The 18670-nt window shown below is 37.0% G+C and overlaps 1 protein-coding gene across 1 annotated transcript in view; it reads left to right on the top strand.

Annotated features, from left to right (window-relative positions):
- The first annotated feature begins 1613 nt into the window (after positions 1–1613).
- ANKRD50 (ankyrin repeat domain 50) overlaps positions 1614–18670 on the top strand; it is a 48846-nt gene continuing 31789 nt past the window's right edge. The window contains exons 1-2 of the mRNA XM_032292351.1: positions 1614–1910; positions 3049–4310. Coding sequence (XP_032148242.1) covers positions 3832–4310 — 479 coding nt within the window. The 5' untranslated portion in view covers positions 1614–1910; positions 3049–3831. The remainder of the gene's footprint in view (positions 1911–3048; positions 4311–18670) is intronic.

Here is an 18670-nt window from a genome sequence, read left to right on the forward strand (position 1 = left end):
CCTGGGTAACAAGTGCGAAACTCCGTCTCAAAAAAAACAAACAACAACAACAACAACAACAAAAACCCAGCATCCCATGATAGTACTTAGTTATCATAAATGACCCACTAAACAAAAAGTTTCAGTAGCTTCTCTACTGGGCAGAAATTATTTTAATTATTGTGTTAGCTAATGGCTTAATAGAAATGATAAAGTGACATACATATTTCTCATTTAATTTTTTCTCTAAACATAAAATTTTACAACCATGAAACTGAAGGAGTCAACCTATTAAATGACCATTAAGCTGCCTGGCAAACAAGCTAAGTGGTAATTAAAACTGCATAAGCAAAAATAAATCAAAATTGTAGCTTTTTAAAAATCAATTTTCATCCCCCTAATTCTAGAGAACGTATACTCTGCCTCCTTTGCTTGTGTTTCAGGGAAGAAGCCCAAAATTTAGGATTCATGAATTAAAATTAAATATTAAAATCAGTAAACCTTAATTGCCACGAACAAACAATATTAAAAGAGTACTCACAAACACGACCTATTTGTTTACCCATGTTTCTTAATGTGATAGTTATACTATGAAATTCCTAAAACCAGATGGGAGACTGGCTTAATATTTTGGCAAATAAACACATTCAAGTTAATGAGGAATGGGAGACACTCTGGATTTTAGCATAAACAATTAAAATTAAAAGATGCTACATTTCCTATTCCATCAGTTGACGGTATACTCATTTTCCTGGCAGAAATTTGGAATCTAAGTAGCTCAGGTCCAGTGAGTGCAAACAACTGATATGCTTAGTCCAACAGTACCCTGTGAGCAGGCCCTCTAGGGCATTTCCTGTGATTCCTCATGACCATGGACCTTTCCCCGCTTAGTGGATGCTCAGAATGATCAGGTGGCCCTGAAGAGCAGGGACCTGAGCCCCAGTCAAGACTGCTGTCAACCTCCATCTGATGGAGGCCACTTCCTTTTCATGAGGCTGCTAGGAATGTCGCCCTATACCCACACTATTCTATTTTTGCAACATTCTTCCCAGTCCTTTCCTTCCTTCTCTTCGTCTCAGCCAAAGTAAAAGCATCCCTGGAATTTAATGGACTGAAAGAAGACCAGACGACTGAGGGGCAGAACGGGGCCTGAAGTGGCTTTGGAAGCAAGCGGTTAAGAGAGAGGCAAGAGGGTTGAGCAGAGAGGCAAAAGACAATCTCCCCCTACCCAACTGCCCCTCCCAGGAGCAGACACGGCCCCAACAGCCGGCGATTCCCTCCGGCCTGGAAGACAAAGGAAGGATCAGGGCCCAGTGGTGACGGGGAGGGTGGGGGCAACGACTCGCGTGAGCACGGGGACGTGAGAACGCAGCCCCCGCCCCGTTCTCCGCCTCGTCTAGGAAAGGCGGGGCCCCAACACCGCCCCGGGACGGGTCTCCCCGTAGCGCCGGTAGCAGATCCCAGGCGCCCGCACACGCCCAGGCACAGGCTGCGGCGGAAGGGCGCGGTGGGGGAGGGGAGAAACGCGGGGGCGGAGCCGGCGGGCAAAGAAAGGCTGAGCGGCGGGCCGGGGGCGGGGCCTGGGCCAGGCGGGCGGGGCCCGGAGCGGGGCGGGGCGGAGCCAGCAGGCCGGCGGCTGCCGGAGACAGTCACTGCCCTGACGGTGGCGGCGGCGGCGGCGGCGGCGGCGGTGGGCCGGTGGGGGTTGGAACAAGCACGACTGATTCTGCTGGGAAAGCTGGAACTGGCAGCCACCGGGGACAAGAAGAGGATCCGGAGCTGGGTGTGTGCCCCGGACCCGGCGGAGGAGGCGGCTGCTGTTGGAGTCCCGGGAGCGCTGCTGGCGGCGGCTTCTCAGCGAAGCAAGTGTTTGAGACTGAGAGTCCGCAGCAGCGGCGGCGGCGGCGGCCACGGAGGCAGCTAGGGCCGAGGTAACCGGGGGGGCGGCAGCGGCGGTGGAAGTGAGGCTCCTCCCTCGGGTTGGAAGCTGGGAGGCTGAGGCCGGGGCTTGGTTCTGTCCCAACCACTCACCCTCTCCGGCCTCGAGCCCCAGATTTGCCCTCTTTCCTCGCTCTGCAGTCGGCCGGGTGGGAGCGGGAGCGGGATACGGGGCGGGAGACGACCCCTCGTCTGGGATTGGCAAGGACCTCGGGCACCCCCTCCCCCTTCAAAAGACACACCCCAATCTCGGGGCGGGGCGGGGTGCAGAGGCGCTCCCAGCCTCAGGAAGGGCAGACCTCGGCGTGGAGGCTGCACCTTCGCTCGTGGCCTCTCCGAGGTGGCCCCCCTGTGGCTCCTCGGGGAGGTTCAAAACCAAGGTGCTTCCCTGCGCTGGGAATCCCGGAGTTCCTTTTGTCTGTCAGCTGAAACTGGAGGCCGGACCTGTGGGCAGACACCCACTAGCACCGGAGCACTCTACTCTTTATCCCTTTTCTGCCTTGGAAGGAATTTCTCCCTCGCAGCCGATTCTCTGCCAGAGTGGTAGCTTTTATCCCTGACCTCCATCCTTGGCCCAGAGGAAGGGAAGATTCACATTTTACTTGTGTTTGATTTATCATTCATATAAGAACTATCATCCCTCATTTTTTTTTAAGCTGTTTCCCATCCAACTGCGACCCTGGTAATCTTCCCCTAGATTTTTGCAAACTATCAACAAAGAAGTGTGCCTGGAGTAGTAGACAGTCCTTGACTGACTGGATTGTGTAAGTTAATAGAGCTTCCGTAGCTGGCGCTGTTCTACCAGTCTATTGGGAATGAGCGTTTTGGCTGGAGTTAAGGACTGTATGTACCTAAAGTATCTCCCCCACCCCTTGCTATGGTAAAGTTGAAAAAATCTTGGGTAACTTGATTGAAATGCGGTTGTTTGGGAAGCGTAACAATGGGGAAGGAAAATGCAGAAAGCAGAATGTGATTATTTCAGGGGTATTTGTCCAACTTTTTGAAAGTGCCAAAGGTGAAGTACATGGATTTTTGAGACTAAGTTAACTGGTAAATTGCAACTTTTATTGACCTTAATAAGTTTTTAACATATGATGTTTTGCACTGAGGTTTTTGTTTGTTTTATTTTAGTTACTTGTGGAAAGTTTTGATTACCTGGACGTCCTAAAACCAAGAAACCTGTGAACAGGTTCATTACGAATCTGGTGTCTTGAAAAATGCATTTTATGAATGCTTTGAATTAAGAAGGTCTGTCATTTCTGCCACATAAGAGACTCTAATCTGAAACAGTGCCCTGGCAGTTGCCCAGATGCCTGAAACTGGCAAGATCTAGTACTCTGAGTGATCATCCTTCGACGAGAAATACAGAGCTACTTACATTCTGTACCTCATACCGTATAAGTGTAACCTCTCTGATGGCATTTAATGCAATGGACCTCTTTTCTGAATCTAATTGTCAGATGCAGAATTAACACTTGGGATCTGGAGAAGCATTTTGTACAAATTGAAAGATTGGGTTTTTTCTTTAGTTTTCCAGATGTATTGTCTCGTCTCTGTTCTTGAAACATCCACAATCACATAAACTCCGGTTATAGCCATGGAGTTATGTGACCCATTAAAATATAGGAAAAGTGTTGCTGAGCTGTGGAATCAGGCATTTCTCCCTTAGTTCAACAACTAAACTAATGTATAGACTATTAATCAAGAATAAGGAACCAAATAAAGTCATGCATGTTCTGGTGACAAAGGAACTCTGTGGTTGTTGAATTTTTTTAGTTACTCTGTCATTCAGTCAACTTAATATGCATCTTGTGTCATAATGGATGGAAAAACCTGTGTTGATGTATCCAGACTCTAGCAAATGAAGATTAAAAGCCTGTTATAACTAATCCTTGGGAAGAGAAAGTCTGCAAAATGGCTCAAACCAGTTTACTGCAAGGGAAGCAATTTTACTGTAGGGAGTGGGTTTTCCACAAGCTTCAGCATTGCCTCCAGGAGAAAAGTAACTGCTGCAATAGTGCTGTCAATGCACCATCACTTGTAATGAATTCTGGGAATAATGCTAGTGGTCTCTCTGGAAAGGGAGCTGCTTGGGGTGTGTTGTTGGTAGGAGGGCCTGGCAGTGGCAAGACGGCCCTATGCACTGAACTCTTATGGCCAAGTTCACCTACAAGTTTGCAGAGAGGTTTACATCGCCAAGCTTTGGCCTTTCATTTCTGCAAAGCCCAGGACTCTGACACTTTGTGTGTTGGAGGGTTTATTAGAGGTCTAGTATCCCAGATCTGCCGCAGTGGACAACTCCCAGGATATGAAGACAAGCTAAGGGATCCAGCAGTCCAAAGCCTCTTACAGCCTGGCGAGTGCGAGAGAAACCCAGCAGAAGCATTTAAAAGGTAACAATAAAAATGTCATGGTGTTCAGATTTCTATGCTGAAATTAAATTAATTTTTAATTGTAGTTTTTTGTTTTTGTTTTTTTAACTTTGTGGGGTACTTTTACTAGTGCCGTACGTTTGGCCTTAATCTGAAGTTATGAATATACCTGCTTACTTTGAATATCAAAAGAAGTAAAATTTAGGTTTTTGTATCACACAGCATATGGATTAAAAGTATATCTCAATTTTATTTAACAACAAAATGTTACTTATATTACCTATAAATGGTAAGAGAAATTTTTTCTTAGGGTAGAGAAGCACATTTAGCTGTCTGGAAATAGGTTACATTTTCAAAGGGGAAACTATACGTGGAGCTGAACTTAGAGTAGTTATCAGTATAGCATGTAGTATCTTTTTTTTCCTTATAGTAGTAGTATTTCTTTAAATAAGAAACGTTTTCCTTAAAAGAGATTATTGGCCATTGAGAATCTGAAGAAAATTTGTTAATGAGTTTTGGGATTTATTCCCTTATTAATTGAAAAGCCAAGTGATATTTTGATATTTTGAAGTATGTGAATTTATAAAATAGTGAAAATTTGAGATCATCTTATTACTTTTACTTTTAGCTGGTGGTACAAAGAAAGTGTTTTTTCCTAACTTCAACAAAGCTTTTTTTCATGGTAAATGGATTGGTCCAAGAAGTGAGCAAGTTGCTTTTCAGAGTGGTTTCAGATTCAAATCTGTTCAAGAAAGCTTAATTCCTTGAAAATATATTTTTTTGCATATCATGCCTCCGTTCTTTGTAAAAGCGCAGGCAAATTGTTAGTTTGTGCCTCACTTCTGCTTGAATTACCCATTTTGCCATAAGCTTTTTCTCTTCTATAATAACATTCTTAGCAGGCAAAAGTTTGTTCTCCAAAGATTCTGGTATACTGTGCACTGGAGGTTTTGTGTGCGTGTGCGTGCGCGCGCGCGCGCGTGTGTGTGTGTGTGTGTTGTGTGTGGTGGGGCTCTCTTCTGTGTGAGTGTGTTTCTAGGAGAGATTTGAATTGCTCTGAAAAGAGTGATATTTGTCTTTATAGTACCCTCACATCTAATGGGGTGAAATCTATAAATTTGGGAAATAATATTGAAAATATTTAATAGTAATTACAGTAAGCAGAATGTGTCAATCATTATTCTAAATGCTTTACAAATATTAGATCATTTAACCCTCATAATAATCCTGTGAGGTAGTTACTACTTCCATTTATAGATGAGGAAGTTGAGGTACAGAGAGCCTAAGTAAATTGTCCAAGGTTACAGACTCGTAAGTGGCAGGGCTGAGATTTTTTAAGAGTGTGTGTGTGTGTGTGTGTGTGTGTGTGTGTGTGTGTGTGTGTCAGTAATCTTAGAAATTCTTAGGAGGACTTGATGGGAAGAGGAGAGGTTTAGAAGGTTATATGTGTCAAAGTTGGAGAACGGGAGTTGTGTCACAGTGTGGTTTGAGTGTGGATTTTCAGGTTACCCATATAGTGATAGAGGGCATGGTATTCTAGAATGAGAATTATGGATGGTACAGAATTCAAATATGGGAGGAGTTTATTAAAGTCAACCAAAGGGATGTGTCTTTGAGAGGTGTGATATTCCTGAAGACTCTTTAATGTGTACATGTAGTGCAGTTATACTCAAGGCAAATCTATTATCTTTTGTTGTTAGCCATCAAAATAAGTGTTAAAACTGTTGTGTCATTCTTTAATTAATGAGGAAACCTGTTACATAGTTGATGCCTGCGACGTGTGAGATGCAAGGTTTGATGGGGAGTATTTAATATGGAATCACTGTATGGAATAATGTATTCTTTAATATAAAACTATACCTTTTAATAGAATTAAAGTCTGTACATAAGCAACTCTTTTCCCTTTCTTTTTCTGAAGATACTAGTGGCAGAGCTGAATTTTCATTTCTTTGTGATAATTTCATAAGCTATTTAGATTTATTGGCACTTACCAATAACTTTCGAAGTGCTTAGTCTGAGGCGAACTTAATCTAATGTAGCCAAAGTATGTAATTTATAATTTATTGGAATTCTTATATAAATTTCTAATACCTAAATGTTCAATATTTAAAAATCATGTCTGATTACTATATTTTTGATATATTCTGATCCTAAGCATAGCTTTCTCTATGGTATCATAGATTTTCCTGAAAAATAATTCTTTTATTCAATTGTTCCTTTCGTTTTTTTTTTTTTTTTTTCCTGTGTGATTCTCAGTTATTAACTAATTGAAGAGGAAGAAGCAATTAGAGCTGTGTGTAAAAACCACACCAGTCCTGCCTCTCTGATTTATAGGAGCTAATCACTTTGCATTCCCAGTCTACACTTTAATAAAAGAGAAGGCTTAGTCTTTCCACTTGGACCATTTTGGTGCTCTTCACTGACTTCTTACTGGATTTTTCAAAAACCTGTGTCACTTTCTTTCTTCATCATTACAGTAATTGATCATGATATTAATTAGGTAACTATGGTATTGGAACACTCTTTTTGATCATTGACAGAGACACATTTTTGTTAAAACCATGAAGCTGTAATACAGGTATATTCACATGCAAACCTGAGAGCACAATTCGAAGTTAAAAAGATATATGTTTGTTTTGTGTGTGATATTAGATAACCTAGGCCTCGACATTTGGCCAAATAATTCAAGGTTCTATTAGTAGAACCTTGTCCTACTGATATTGTAGGTTCTATTAGTGATTGACAGATTTCTTAAATAAATCCATTAGAGAATTTTAATAGGAATGTATTTTATTTAGGCATGGATAGATATAATTCAACAGGTGGAAAATGGGCAGAAGACCATTGTTTCCAAGGTTATAATATTTTGAGAGTAATAGAAATGAAGTAGCTAATTGTAACATGACAGAAGATTAAATATAAATGTAAGCAAATAGCAGTAAAATATTTATTTTTTGCTTTTGACAAAAACTAAATCCAGAACCAGCTTTTGTATTATTACTTTTTAACCTTTAAATTTCTGATAATATTGATTTCATGTACACAATTTTCCCAATTTATGATAGTTCAACTTAGGATTCTTTGACTTTAGGATGGTGAGAAAGCAATATACATCTAGTAGAAATCTTACTTTGAGTATCCATACAGCTGCTCTCTTTTTAGCTTTCAATACAGTATTCAATAAATTACATGAGGTAGTCAACACTTCATTATAAGATAAGCTTTGTGTTAGGTGGTTTTGCTCAAGTGTAGACAAATGTAAGTATTCTGAGCATGCTTAAGGTAGGGTAGGCTAAGCTATGATGTTTGGTAGGCTGAAAGTTATTAGACGCATTTTTGACTTAAGATACTTTCAACATACAATGAATTTATCAGTGTATAAACTCATCATAGGTTAAGGAGCATCTGTATTCATATGTGAAACAATTTAATAGTTATAGAAAGTTGATAATGAAAAATCTTATTTATTTGCATATTCACAAAGCTGGGGAAATTGCAGAGAAGTGATTTACTTACAAAGTATGCCTTTTTAATCCACTTATCTTTTCTTCAGTTTACTTCCTAGCTTCCTTTAAATTTTTTTTATGTTTGATAATAGTAGATAGAATATGTAATACATGAAATAGCATGGCTAAATGGTGAACAGACAGGATTCTGCCTTCATGGTGCTTAAATTCTAACATTAATATTTATCTTATTCCTATAAAAAGAAATAACCATCAGAGTAAATACTTGTTATAGTATTTATGAAACACATGAACATTTAAACATTAATAGAATTTTGCGATTTGCTAAAGGAAATGAAGACATATTGATATCTTTTTTTAATTTTTTTTTCTTAACTGGTTACAGTACAATGCTATTTTCAATTTGTTTACAATATTTTATTTCCACATTTCTGAAACTAAGTTGATGATTATATTTTTACTTACTTTGAGAACCAAAGGCTGATTTCTTTAATTTTGCCTCCCACTTTAGGCCTTTAGTGCAAAAATTTGTATATTTTGCATTGAATGTGTCTTTTCTAGAGTTAGTGTTAGAGTTGGACTCCTAGTAGCCCTATAATTGTAAAACAAATTCCAATTATTTTTGACAAAAGGCTCAAGCATCTAAGCGTATGAGGGTGGAGGGTAGTAGCATTAGCTTTTGTGGCTGGTTTAGAAGATAATTATTTCATTCAACCAGAAACTCCTTTCTGGACTTTGAACAGAAAGATTGTTTTGGAGATTTGGAAGGATGTGTAAGTTTTGAGAGTTTATAGAAAATTTGTGCTAATGGTTAAAGGCAGTATACCTTGTTAGAAAAAGAATGCAAACTGGGAGACCAAATGCTGACATTTGTTTTGTATGTCAAATGGGAATCTTTGAATGTTTGGATGTTCTTTCTAGTTATCTCCTCCAGGAGCATTTATGGATCTTCACTTATATCTAGGGTTTAGGTTTTTAGCTTGCGTTGTAGTTATTTATGCATGTATCTTTCGTTATCTTCCCTATTAGGCATATGCTTCTTCATGACATATGAATTTCTGATCCATGACTGATGAATTTTTTATATTTGCCATAGTGCTTTGTATAGCACTTTGCATATAGTAATTGTTACATGACTGTCTTTTGAATGAGTGCTTAATGCTACTTGCCTATCTAGAATATGTGTGAACCTAATTGAAAGAAGGCTGAAGCTCTTGAATAAGAAAGGAAATTGAAATGTTACATGATTTAGGTAAGCTTTAAATGCAGACAAGACTGCATTTGTGATTATTAATTTATTAACTTGCTGTCTGTTCTTTAGCATGTATTAATATGGCATTAGTCCAGATAGTTTTAAGTGGCCAGATATCTATATCCTGTCTCAACTGGCTCCAAGCATTTTTGGCACACTCAACAAAGGGGCCAAGAACAGAAGTGGGCTGGAATGTGTGCCTCCTTCTTACCCTCACTTGTATGTTTTCAAGGCACAATACATTACATTCATGATCAATCTTGTATACCTAGTGCTATTTAAGATAACTGTCATTATCCATTCTTAAGTATTGTCAAATTAAAAGATCCTTCTAAAGTACCATTACTATTCGAACTTTAAATAAAATAAATGTATCAATATAATTTCATAATCAGAAGTTTACATGTTTGTCTTTTAGTCTAAAGATCATCATCTTTCACTGAATGGTCCATTGTTTCCAGTGTTTAACTGTATCCTTTCTACTTCAAGTTATAAACTTCCGTTTATTCAAATCCCACTTTCCCTTCTGAAAATGTTTTCTTTTTACCCCAGATCGGCTGTTTCTTTCATACTTCAGTCTAAGTGCTGCTTCCTTTGGTTCCTGGTACTCTTTATCATTTGCTGAACCAGTCCTCAGCTGCTAGTCACTTCTGCTTTAATGGCGTAACATATTGCTCCTGTTGCATACTTACACCTTTGAAGTTCTTAGTTTTGTTCTGCAATCTAATTTATTGTTTGATAACTTGGAATCCTTTTAGATCAAAGAGAGTAAAGTGGTGCCCTTGTAGTTGAGTACTCAACTTGTAGTTATGTTTCTTTTTTTCGCAATTCAGTAAATTTCACATACATATTCAGATTTTTGCTTTTTCTTGAAGAAAAAACACACCTGGAAATTTTGACAATACTGGGTTCTCATTCCTTTGAGTCAGCTGATGTCTTTATATGAGCTGTGTATGCTCTAATTTGATTCAGTCTTTACCATGTTCTATTATTCTATACCAGGACCAGTTCATGTGTTTACATATGCCAGCCTGGCTCCTACTCATTTTCAAAGACAAATATGTTTTTTATTCCTCTGGAGAAAAACACTGTATTGTTTATCACTTCCAAAATTTGCTCTCATACTGTGTAAAGTCTGTATCTACAAGTGCTGCTTCCTCTTCCCTATTAGTTTCCCTTCCTCTTTCCTATCTTTCTATTTGGCTTACTGAAATCTAACGTTCATCTGTACACATTTACAGAAAGATGTTTATGCATTATTGCCTGTGAACTTATTGCTCAATTTGCATTTAGCCTTTAAATGACGTATTTTAGAGATTTTTTTGTTTTATTTGCACTTTTTTCCTTTTAGAATCTCCCACTGACTCCATTCTTTGGTGGACCTTCCTCTGGGTTCTCTCTGGGTGTTTTCCTCACAAGCTTAGGTCTTCTCTCTTTATACATATGCCTTCAATTAATTTATTTACTTAGATGGCTACCAATGCATAGATAAAGCTGTTGACACAGAATTGATTGCTAATAAATAGCAATTGCTAATAAGATAGCAGTCAAATCTGCCTCAACAGCCTTATCATCATTCTGATCAATAGATATCATATCACTTGGTAGTCCCTCACTAACCTATGTTTAAACTAGCTTCTCTTGAAGCATTTCTATTCATTGATGATTCATTCATTTCTTAAACAAGTATTCAGTGTCAACTGTGTGCCAGATATGTACTATTAGGGCTAAACTGGTGAGCCAAGCAGAACACTAAATTAAGTGAGGGAAAATACATTGAACAAATAATCACAAAAATACCTGTTAAGAAAACACCTTTGGTAAGTGATAAGAAGGAAGAAACAGGATGATAAGAAAGCATGTAATAGGAAGCTTAATTATTATCTAGAAATCTGGGGAAACTGACTCCTTATCTAAGCTCTATAATGATTCTTATTTCATAGGCTCTTTTCTGCTAATAAAAAAGTAATCTTAGGATCATTGATATTAGCGTCCGCTGGGAGGTTGTTAACAATGCAGACTCTCAGGTCTAGGGAATCAGAATCTGCTTTTTAATAAGATCCCTAAGTGAATCCTGTGCGCATTAGAGTGCTTTGAGAAGCACTGTCCTAGGCAGAATTCTAGAGTTTTCTTTGACTATCTTCTGTCATAATATTCTAGTCTAAAATACTTCATCTTTTTCTTGGGATAGTCCTTGAATCATTTACCGTACTCTACAATTTTTATTCACCCATTCTAGTCGATCTACTTGCTTCATTTTTCTCATAGTTGTCTAACTAACCATAGTAAAACAGTATTTTCTTTAGGACATTCCTTGAGCCTGTGATAACCCACATAACAAATTCAAATTTCTCTGCTTAGCTTTAGAAACTTTTGATAATTTGGTTATGCCTCATCTAACATATATTTCTATAACCTCAACAGAGTGCATTGTGCTCATTCTTTCATGAATTATTTTTAAGTGTATGAGACATTAAAGCTTGTAGGGGATATGGATAAATGAGAACATTCCTATTTTTGTTTAGCATTTAGTAAAAGCTTTACATGAACAGTAGAGATATGAAACTTTTGTTTGATATATGTTAAGGGTATGATTTTATTGCAGTTTGCTTTTAGGTCTTTGTTTTTAGCGTAAAATAGTTTGATTTTTATGAAACAAGATAACTAAATACTTTTTTTTGCATTTAAAAATCTCTTTGGCTGGTTGTGTTAGCTTATACCTGTGGGAGGCTAAAGTGGAAGGATCGCTTGAACCTAGGAATTTGAGACCAGCCTGGTAACACAGTGAGACCCCATCTCTATAAACAAACAAATGAACAAAATCTCTTTGAAGTGTGTTCCAATGGGTTGCCTGTCTTTACCCTCTAGCTGTTTTAGTAGTGTCTTTGACCATATAATTTTCATTGTTTCAAATTTCAAACCCATATCTATTATGCTAACCTATCTCAGAAATATTTCTAATGCCATTTTCTTTCTACTATGCACATGTTTACCTAAATATAGTCTTTAATGATAAAATAGAGTTTGAAAATGTTTACTTAATTGCTTAATAAAACTGAGAAGAAGAATTACATGTTCCTCATAGTTATCTTGAAAAATGATTTGGAGCTTTCCAGAAACTGGTAGCCTTTTACAGTTGTTTCATTTGTCTCTATTGTTGGCTCTATTCTTTCTACCTCCATCTAATTGTGGTCTTTGTCCTAAGATATTGCAGGTCTTTTCACTAGAGGAAAAGTGTACTTCTCTGTCTTTTAATTCTGGCTCCGCCATTAAGATTTGCTTTGGCCAGTGGATTGTTAACAGACATGACCCAAACAGAAGCTTAAAGTTGAGCTTGTCTTCTTGTGTTTCTCCACCACAAAGAGAAGGACAAGATCTTGCTAGAGCTGATCCAAGGAACCTGAGAGAGCTATGGAGCAGATGGGACCCAACCTGCAACTTGTCTCCAACCCTAGAGTAGATCAACAAGAACACAGATGCAGAAGAAAGCTAAAATGATTGTTATTTTAAGCCACAGAGTTTTGGGGTGTTTATGATATACCACTATTGTGAAAATAGCTAACGATAAAAAATTAAATATTTAAAATGGGAAGTCATTAATTTTTATCAAAAATATAGGAGTCACCATTGATTCATCAGCTTCATTTGTTGTCTACATTCAGTTCACCAGATACTTTGGTTCCGTCTCCAAGATAAATACCTCCACTTCTCTCTCTCCATCACTACTACTCCCATTTTCTACTGCCTGAACTACTACAGCACTAGATTCCTAACCGCTCTTGTTGTTGCTATGGTTGTTGCTCTTATTTTCACAAAGCAAAGTTATCAGATCATGTCACTTCCCTGCTTAAAATCTGCCAATGGCTTCTTACTATGTTTAGAATAAAACTTACTATGTTTAGAATAAAAGCTCTACATGGTCTACCCCTTGCCTAGCCTTTGACCTTATCCTGTATACTTTCTCCTTCCACATCGCTCTTCATCAACATTGCCGTTATTATATTCTAAAATAGGCCATGTTCCAGCCAGCATATTTTTGTATGGCTACTCGCCCTGTTATCACTTAGGTACTATCTTTAATGTTACCTCCTCAGAGAGCTTTCCTTATTCACTGAGTCTTTAGAAGTCCCCTACCCAGTCATTGTCTTAAATCACATCACCCCATTTAGTTGTCTTTATTCTTAATTTTCAGTATTCTTTCATGATCTGGAACTATTTTGTTCATTCATTTCTTTTGACTTTTTGCCCATCTATTGGCATGAACAGAGTATTTGCCTTTCTTTTCTTCTTTGTATTCAGGACTTATAATACCATAAGAACTTAGAAATTATTTCTTGAATTAATGAATAACTATTTATATTTTAACTTAACATTATAATTTTATGGACACTGATAATTTTTATTGCTTTAGCCGTGTTCGATTTTTAAGTAGTCCATAGTTGCTTTTTGTAGAACAATTTATGTATGTAGATTGTATAGTTATAGATGAAAAGGATTAGTTTTAAACCAGTATTTTGGTTATTGTATATGTTGAAATTAATTTTTATCAAATGGAAAATCTTTTGAATAGCAGTAGATTTATGTTATTTGATGAGAGTCATAGGAGGTCACCTTTTGCCTCTCTTCTATAAATCAAAGTTTCAACTGTGGAATAGCTGTCATTCTTTCAGAGACTATCAAAGTTAATATTTATTTGGAAAGGAGAAAAAAATTTTGAATTCAATCTCAATTGATATGTTGGTTAAGTTGCCGCTTAGAGGGACACAGCTCACAAACAATAAAAGTCACAGGAATTGAAAGAAAAAAATTAATGGCCCCAAAGGAGAAGAAATCCTTATAAGAAAGCAATTTATGGGAGAAATGTTAGATTGTTTTCATCCCTTAAAGCGTTTCAATGAAATGGAAAGTAAACAGGAAAGCAAACATACATGTACCTACCCATTTTTTTTTTTTTTTGGTCATATCTGCTTCTAATCTGAGTTTTCTGTCTTGTTTTAAAGAACAAATAATCCACATATAAAGGCCCTGAGTATCCTTTCGAATTGAGATCTACTCTACTCACACACACACCCCATAGATGACCCTTCTTGTGAATTTCCTTTTTATGAAATCTATGTAGTTTGAACATAAGAAGAGATATATGGATATACACACATATTTTTTACACACTCTAGTTTTGTACAATTTTTATTCTTTAGCAACAGTTATCAAACTTCTTTAATGCATGTACAGACAGTTTTCTTTTACAATAGCACAAAATAAGCCAAATACCTGGTGATAAATCTAATCAAAGATGTGTTCAATCTGTACACTGGAAACCAAAACATTAAGAAAAACTGAAAAAAAAAAATTAAGTAACTGGAGGAATATGTCATTTTTATGGATTAGAGGATTCGATATTGTAAACAGGCCAATTCCCACAAGTTAACCTATAGCTTCAATACAATCCTAACAAAAATCCTGATTGGACTGTTTGTGCATTCAATCTCTTACAATACCTCATATCATGTAGCCCCTGGAAGCTCCACCATACCTTCAGAAGTAGATGAGAGTGAAATGAGTTAATACTGTATTAGTATGTCTTTGAAAATAACTTTGACATCACAGACTCCTTGAAAAGTTCTCAGAGGTTCCTAGGGTTCCCATATCACACTCTGAGAAACAGTAACCGTCCATTCTTTTGCTCACCTAGATGACTATTTCACCCTTCCCTCTTTTCAGCCTCTAATATCTCCCTGCCCACCTCCCAACACTTACTCTTAGCTATTAAATTGGCTTCCTATATAATAAAAAGTATTTAAATAAATAGCATATACACACACGTATATATATTTAGAAGAGAACATCTACACATTCACTGGAACATCTACTGTACTAACGCTCCTGCATTTACATCTATATTGTCTGCCTTACATTAACTAGGGATATAGAGTATGGATCTATACTCTAATTACGGTTAAACCATCTGTGCTCCTTTTCCATTCACTTATTTACCAGATCCCACCCCTCTCACCTACTCAATGACATATTTATAGCACTTTACACTTTCCCATCATTATTCAAATATCCTGTACTAGTTCCCTTTTTAAAACACTCCCTCAACCTGCATCATTCTTCAACTACTACTCAACTTCACTGCTCCCCTTTACAGCAAATGCTTCGAAAAATTCTGTCCATATTTACTATTGCTCATCTCATGCATTCATGATCCTGTTAAGAGTATAATCAAGCTTTATTTTCCACTCCACCAGTATTCGGAAACCTCCATGTTGCTAAACCCAGTGCTCACTCCTCAACACAGCTGAAATACTTGACATGATTTGTCTCCTACTGCCCACCCCACCCCCCTTCTAGCAACACTTTCTTCACTTTCTGACTTGGTTCTCTCCTCTTACCATACTAGTGACTTTTTCTTCGTATCTTACCAATCATGTTAGTCCATTTAGTGTTTCTATAACAGAATACCTGAGGGTGGGTAATTTTTAAAGAAAAGAGGTTTGTTTGCCTCATAAGTCTGGTTGCTAGAAAATCCAAGAGCATGGTACTGGTATCTGCATGGCTTCTGATGCGGGCCTTGTGCTATGTGACAGTATGGCAGAGAAGTGGAAGGGGAAGCAGGCGCATGCAAAGAGACTTAGTGCTAGAGGCAACCTCACTTCATAACTCGCCTGCTTTCTTGGGAACTAATCCATTCCCTGGAGATCTAATCTAATCTTAAGGGAAACATATTAATCTACCTTAATAACCTATTCACCTCCTAAAGGGACTACCCCCCAACATTGCTATACTGAGAATTAAGCTTCCAATATGAGTTTTGGCAGGAACACTCAACCATTGCACCAGCCTTTGATCTTGAAATACATCAGGGTTCAAACCTTGGATCGCTTTTCTTTGTTTACATTTGCTTTTTACATAAAGCTCATTAATGGTCTTAATTATCAAGTATATCTCAGTGGACCCAATATTATTTATGCAGCCAGCACCTCTTCTCTGAATCTAGACCTATAAATCTAACTGCTTACTCAACTTCTTTGCATAGGTTTCTAATGTTGAACATGTTCAAAATTAGACTTCTGACTTCTAGCCTGCATTTTGCTGCTCCCTTAGTCTTTTCCTTTTTAGTAAATAGCAATTTATCCTTCTAAGGAAACCACTAAGTACTAGTACAGTAATTGAAGTGAGAGACAGTGGTGCTTGGATTTGATTTGGTGAAGTATCAGTGTAAGTGAAAAGTGTATCCTAATTTATGTTTCAAGATTGATCTGACATATTAGATGTGGGGTATGAAAAATTGAGGTCCTCTACTTTTATGTCAGTTATTGCTATCAAAATTTGTTTGCTATATTTGAAATTTAAACAGATAAATTTTAAATATATATATTCATGTATTTAATAATGAATTCATTACATGTTAATATAAAATTTTGATAAAAGAATATGTTGTCTAAGACAAAAAAAAACTTAAGAGAATAGCATTGTTTTTCATTTTTTGCAAATCTTTTTTAGTTTGTGTTGAAAGCTTCTTGAAGTGTTATTTTTGCTTCTTTGGAGATAATGCCTTTTTTCTCTGGTTCCTTTTAAGGTTTTCTGTCTTTGGATTTCTGGCATGATGTGCCAAAATGTGGTTTCTGGGTATTTTTGTATTTTATATTTATTGAGTTTCTTAAATCTGTGGATTGATGCTTTTCAGAAGTTTGGAAAAGCCTTAGTCTGTAGTGCCTCCAGTTTATTCACTCTTTTTATTTGATGCATTCTTTTTCTTTGGAGACCACAATTACATGTATGTTGTACCTTTTAACAGTGTTCCACACATCTTTTTAATTTTTTTCTGTTTTCTCTATTTCTTTTTTTTCTCTGTGCTTCAGTTTGGATATTTTCTATCAACTTGTTTTGAATTTCTAATCCTGTCTTCTGTTCTAATAAGAATGGTGTTGAATACATTCAGAGTTTCTAGTGTCAAATATTGTATTTTTTTTAGTTCTAGAATGGAATTTTATTTCTTTTTATAGGTTATATTTTAAAATTGTAATTCTTTTATCTATTTTTATCCATCTGCTCTACTTTCTTTAACATATTAGTCATCGTTAGTTTATACTAGCAAAAGTATATTATTCCTCTGCATCAATTATCTTTGTTTTCTCTAGATTATCAATCTATATTCCTGACTTTTTACTATTTAATAATTTTTTATTTTTTATGTCTAAGTGTATGTTAAATGATTATAAATTTCTAAGTGATATCTTTTATCAGAATAGGCTTTCTAATTAAAACAAAATAACAACATGAAAACCTTGTACCGATAGGGTGAGGGTGCTGATGCAGTCAGTCATCAAGCTGGGCTTGTATTTTTTTATAATATTATTAAGACCCCTGGTTTATTTCTATTATTTTCATGTGGTTCTCTTAAGCTTTTGGTTGGAGACTCAGAAGAGTCTTTTCAGTTGTGAAGACCCTTGGTAATTCAGTTCTTCCCCCCAACATAAGAAATTTGTGTTTAACTCTTTAGCTTCCTGCCCTTCATACCTTCACATTCTTGAAAATCTTCTGAGTTATGTGTTTAAAGCAAGCACCTTGCCTTTAGCAGAATTTTGTTTCCAACATACTGACTATGAGAGATTTCATGTTGGCTTTTAGATGCAGTTGGCCTAGTTCCCCAACTTTTTAAGCATGACTCAGAATATAAGTAAATGTGCCTTGAGGAAATTCAGCCTCCTGTTCGGGACACCCCATGTTGGCACTTTGCTTTATAAAAGGAATATAACTGACCCCTTGAAAGCCTTGCTGGTTTGGTTCTCCTGGTAGAGTCCCTGAGGGTGGGCCAAACCTGATTCTCAGTCTGTAACTAAAATCAGTATAGGCTTCCCAAATTAGCAAATAACCCCTGAGAAGAAATTAGTGGGTCATTCTTTTGCCTACTTTGGAAGAGCTCTTATCCTTTGAAATTCTAATTCATCTTATCTTCTTGCTTCAACAAGCCCTCTCATATCTTGAAAAAGATAAATTTTGTAATTTATTCATTTTTTTTTTCTAGTTCTTGCAATGGAAGTTTTGGGCTGCTGCCACCTACTACATTTTTTCTGGCAGAAGTTCCTATAAACAAGATTTCTCTGGTTCTTTCCAATTTTATTAGATTTAAACTTTGTTAAATAATTTCTTTTAAAAATTAATTTTATACTTATTACAAATACATTTCTTTTAATTCTGTGGCAGTTTTATAAATTAATTTGGATATGAATACATATTCATATTCTGATCATTGATTTTGTTGCTCTGTTTCTAAGCGTTATAAGTTTTATAATTTTTTTCACTCTCTTTTTTGGATCTCCTCTCTATTATCGTTTCTACCTCTTTGCCCTTCCTGCTGTCTAATTGTTATTGATTGCCTCCATCATTCCCCATCCCCAGTATGATCTAAATGAGGGCTAAAAATTGAGATACGAAGTTTCTACTCCAAGCTGATACTAGCGATTTTGCAAATTCAGTCACTGACCCATCATCTTTTTAGGTTTAGTTCCTATCTTTATTGAGGCTAACTTTATGTGGTCCCTGCTGCTTCTTAAAAGCCACAGCCCTGGGTGGTAGTCAGCAGTGCTTTTCGTTTCATCTTTCTTTCATTATTAATAGGGCATGCCCTAGGTCTAGCTCCTTGTTCCAAGCAGTGA

The sequence above is a fragment of the Sapajus apella genome, unplaced genomic scaffold (genome assembly GCF_009761245.1).
Source record: "Sapajus apella isolate SASKATOON/1434 unplaced genomic scaffold, GSC_monkey_1.0 scaffold27, whole genome shotgun sequence".
Classification (NCBI taxonomy): domain Eukaryota; kingdom Metazoa; phylum Chordata; class Mammalia; order Primates; family Cebidae; genus Sapajus; species Sapajus apella.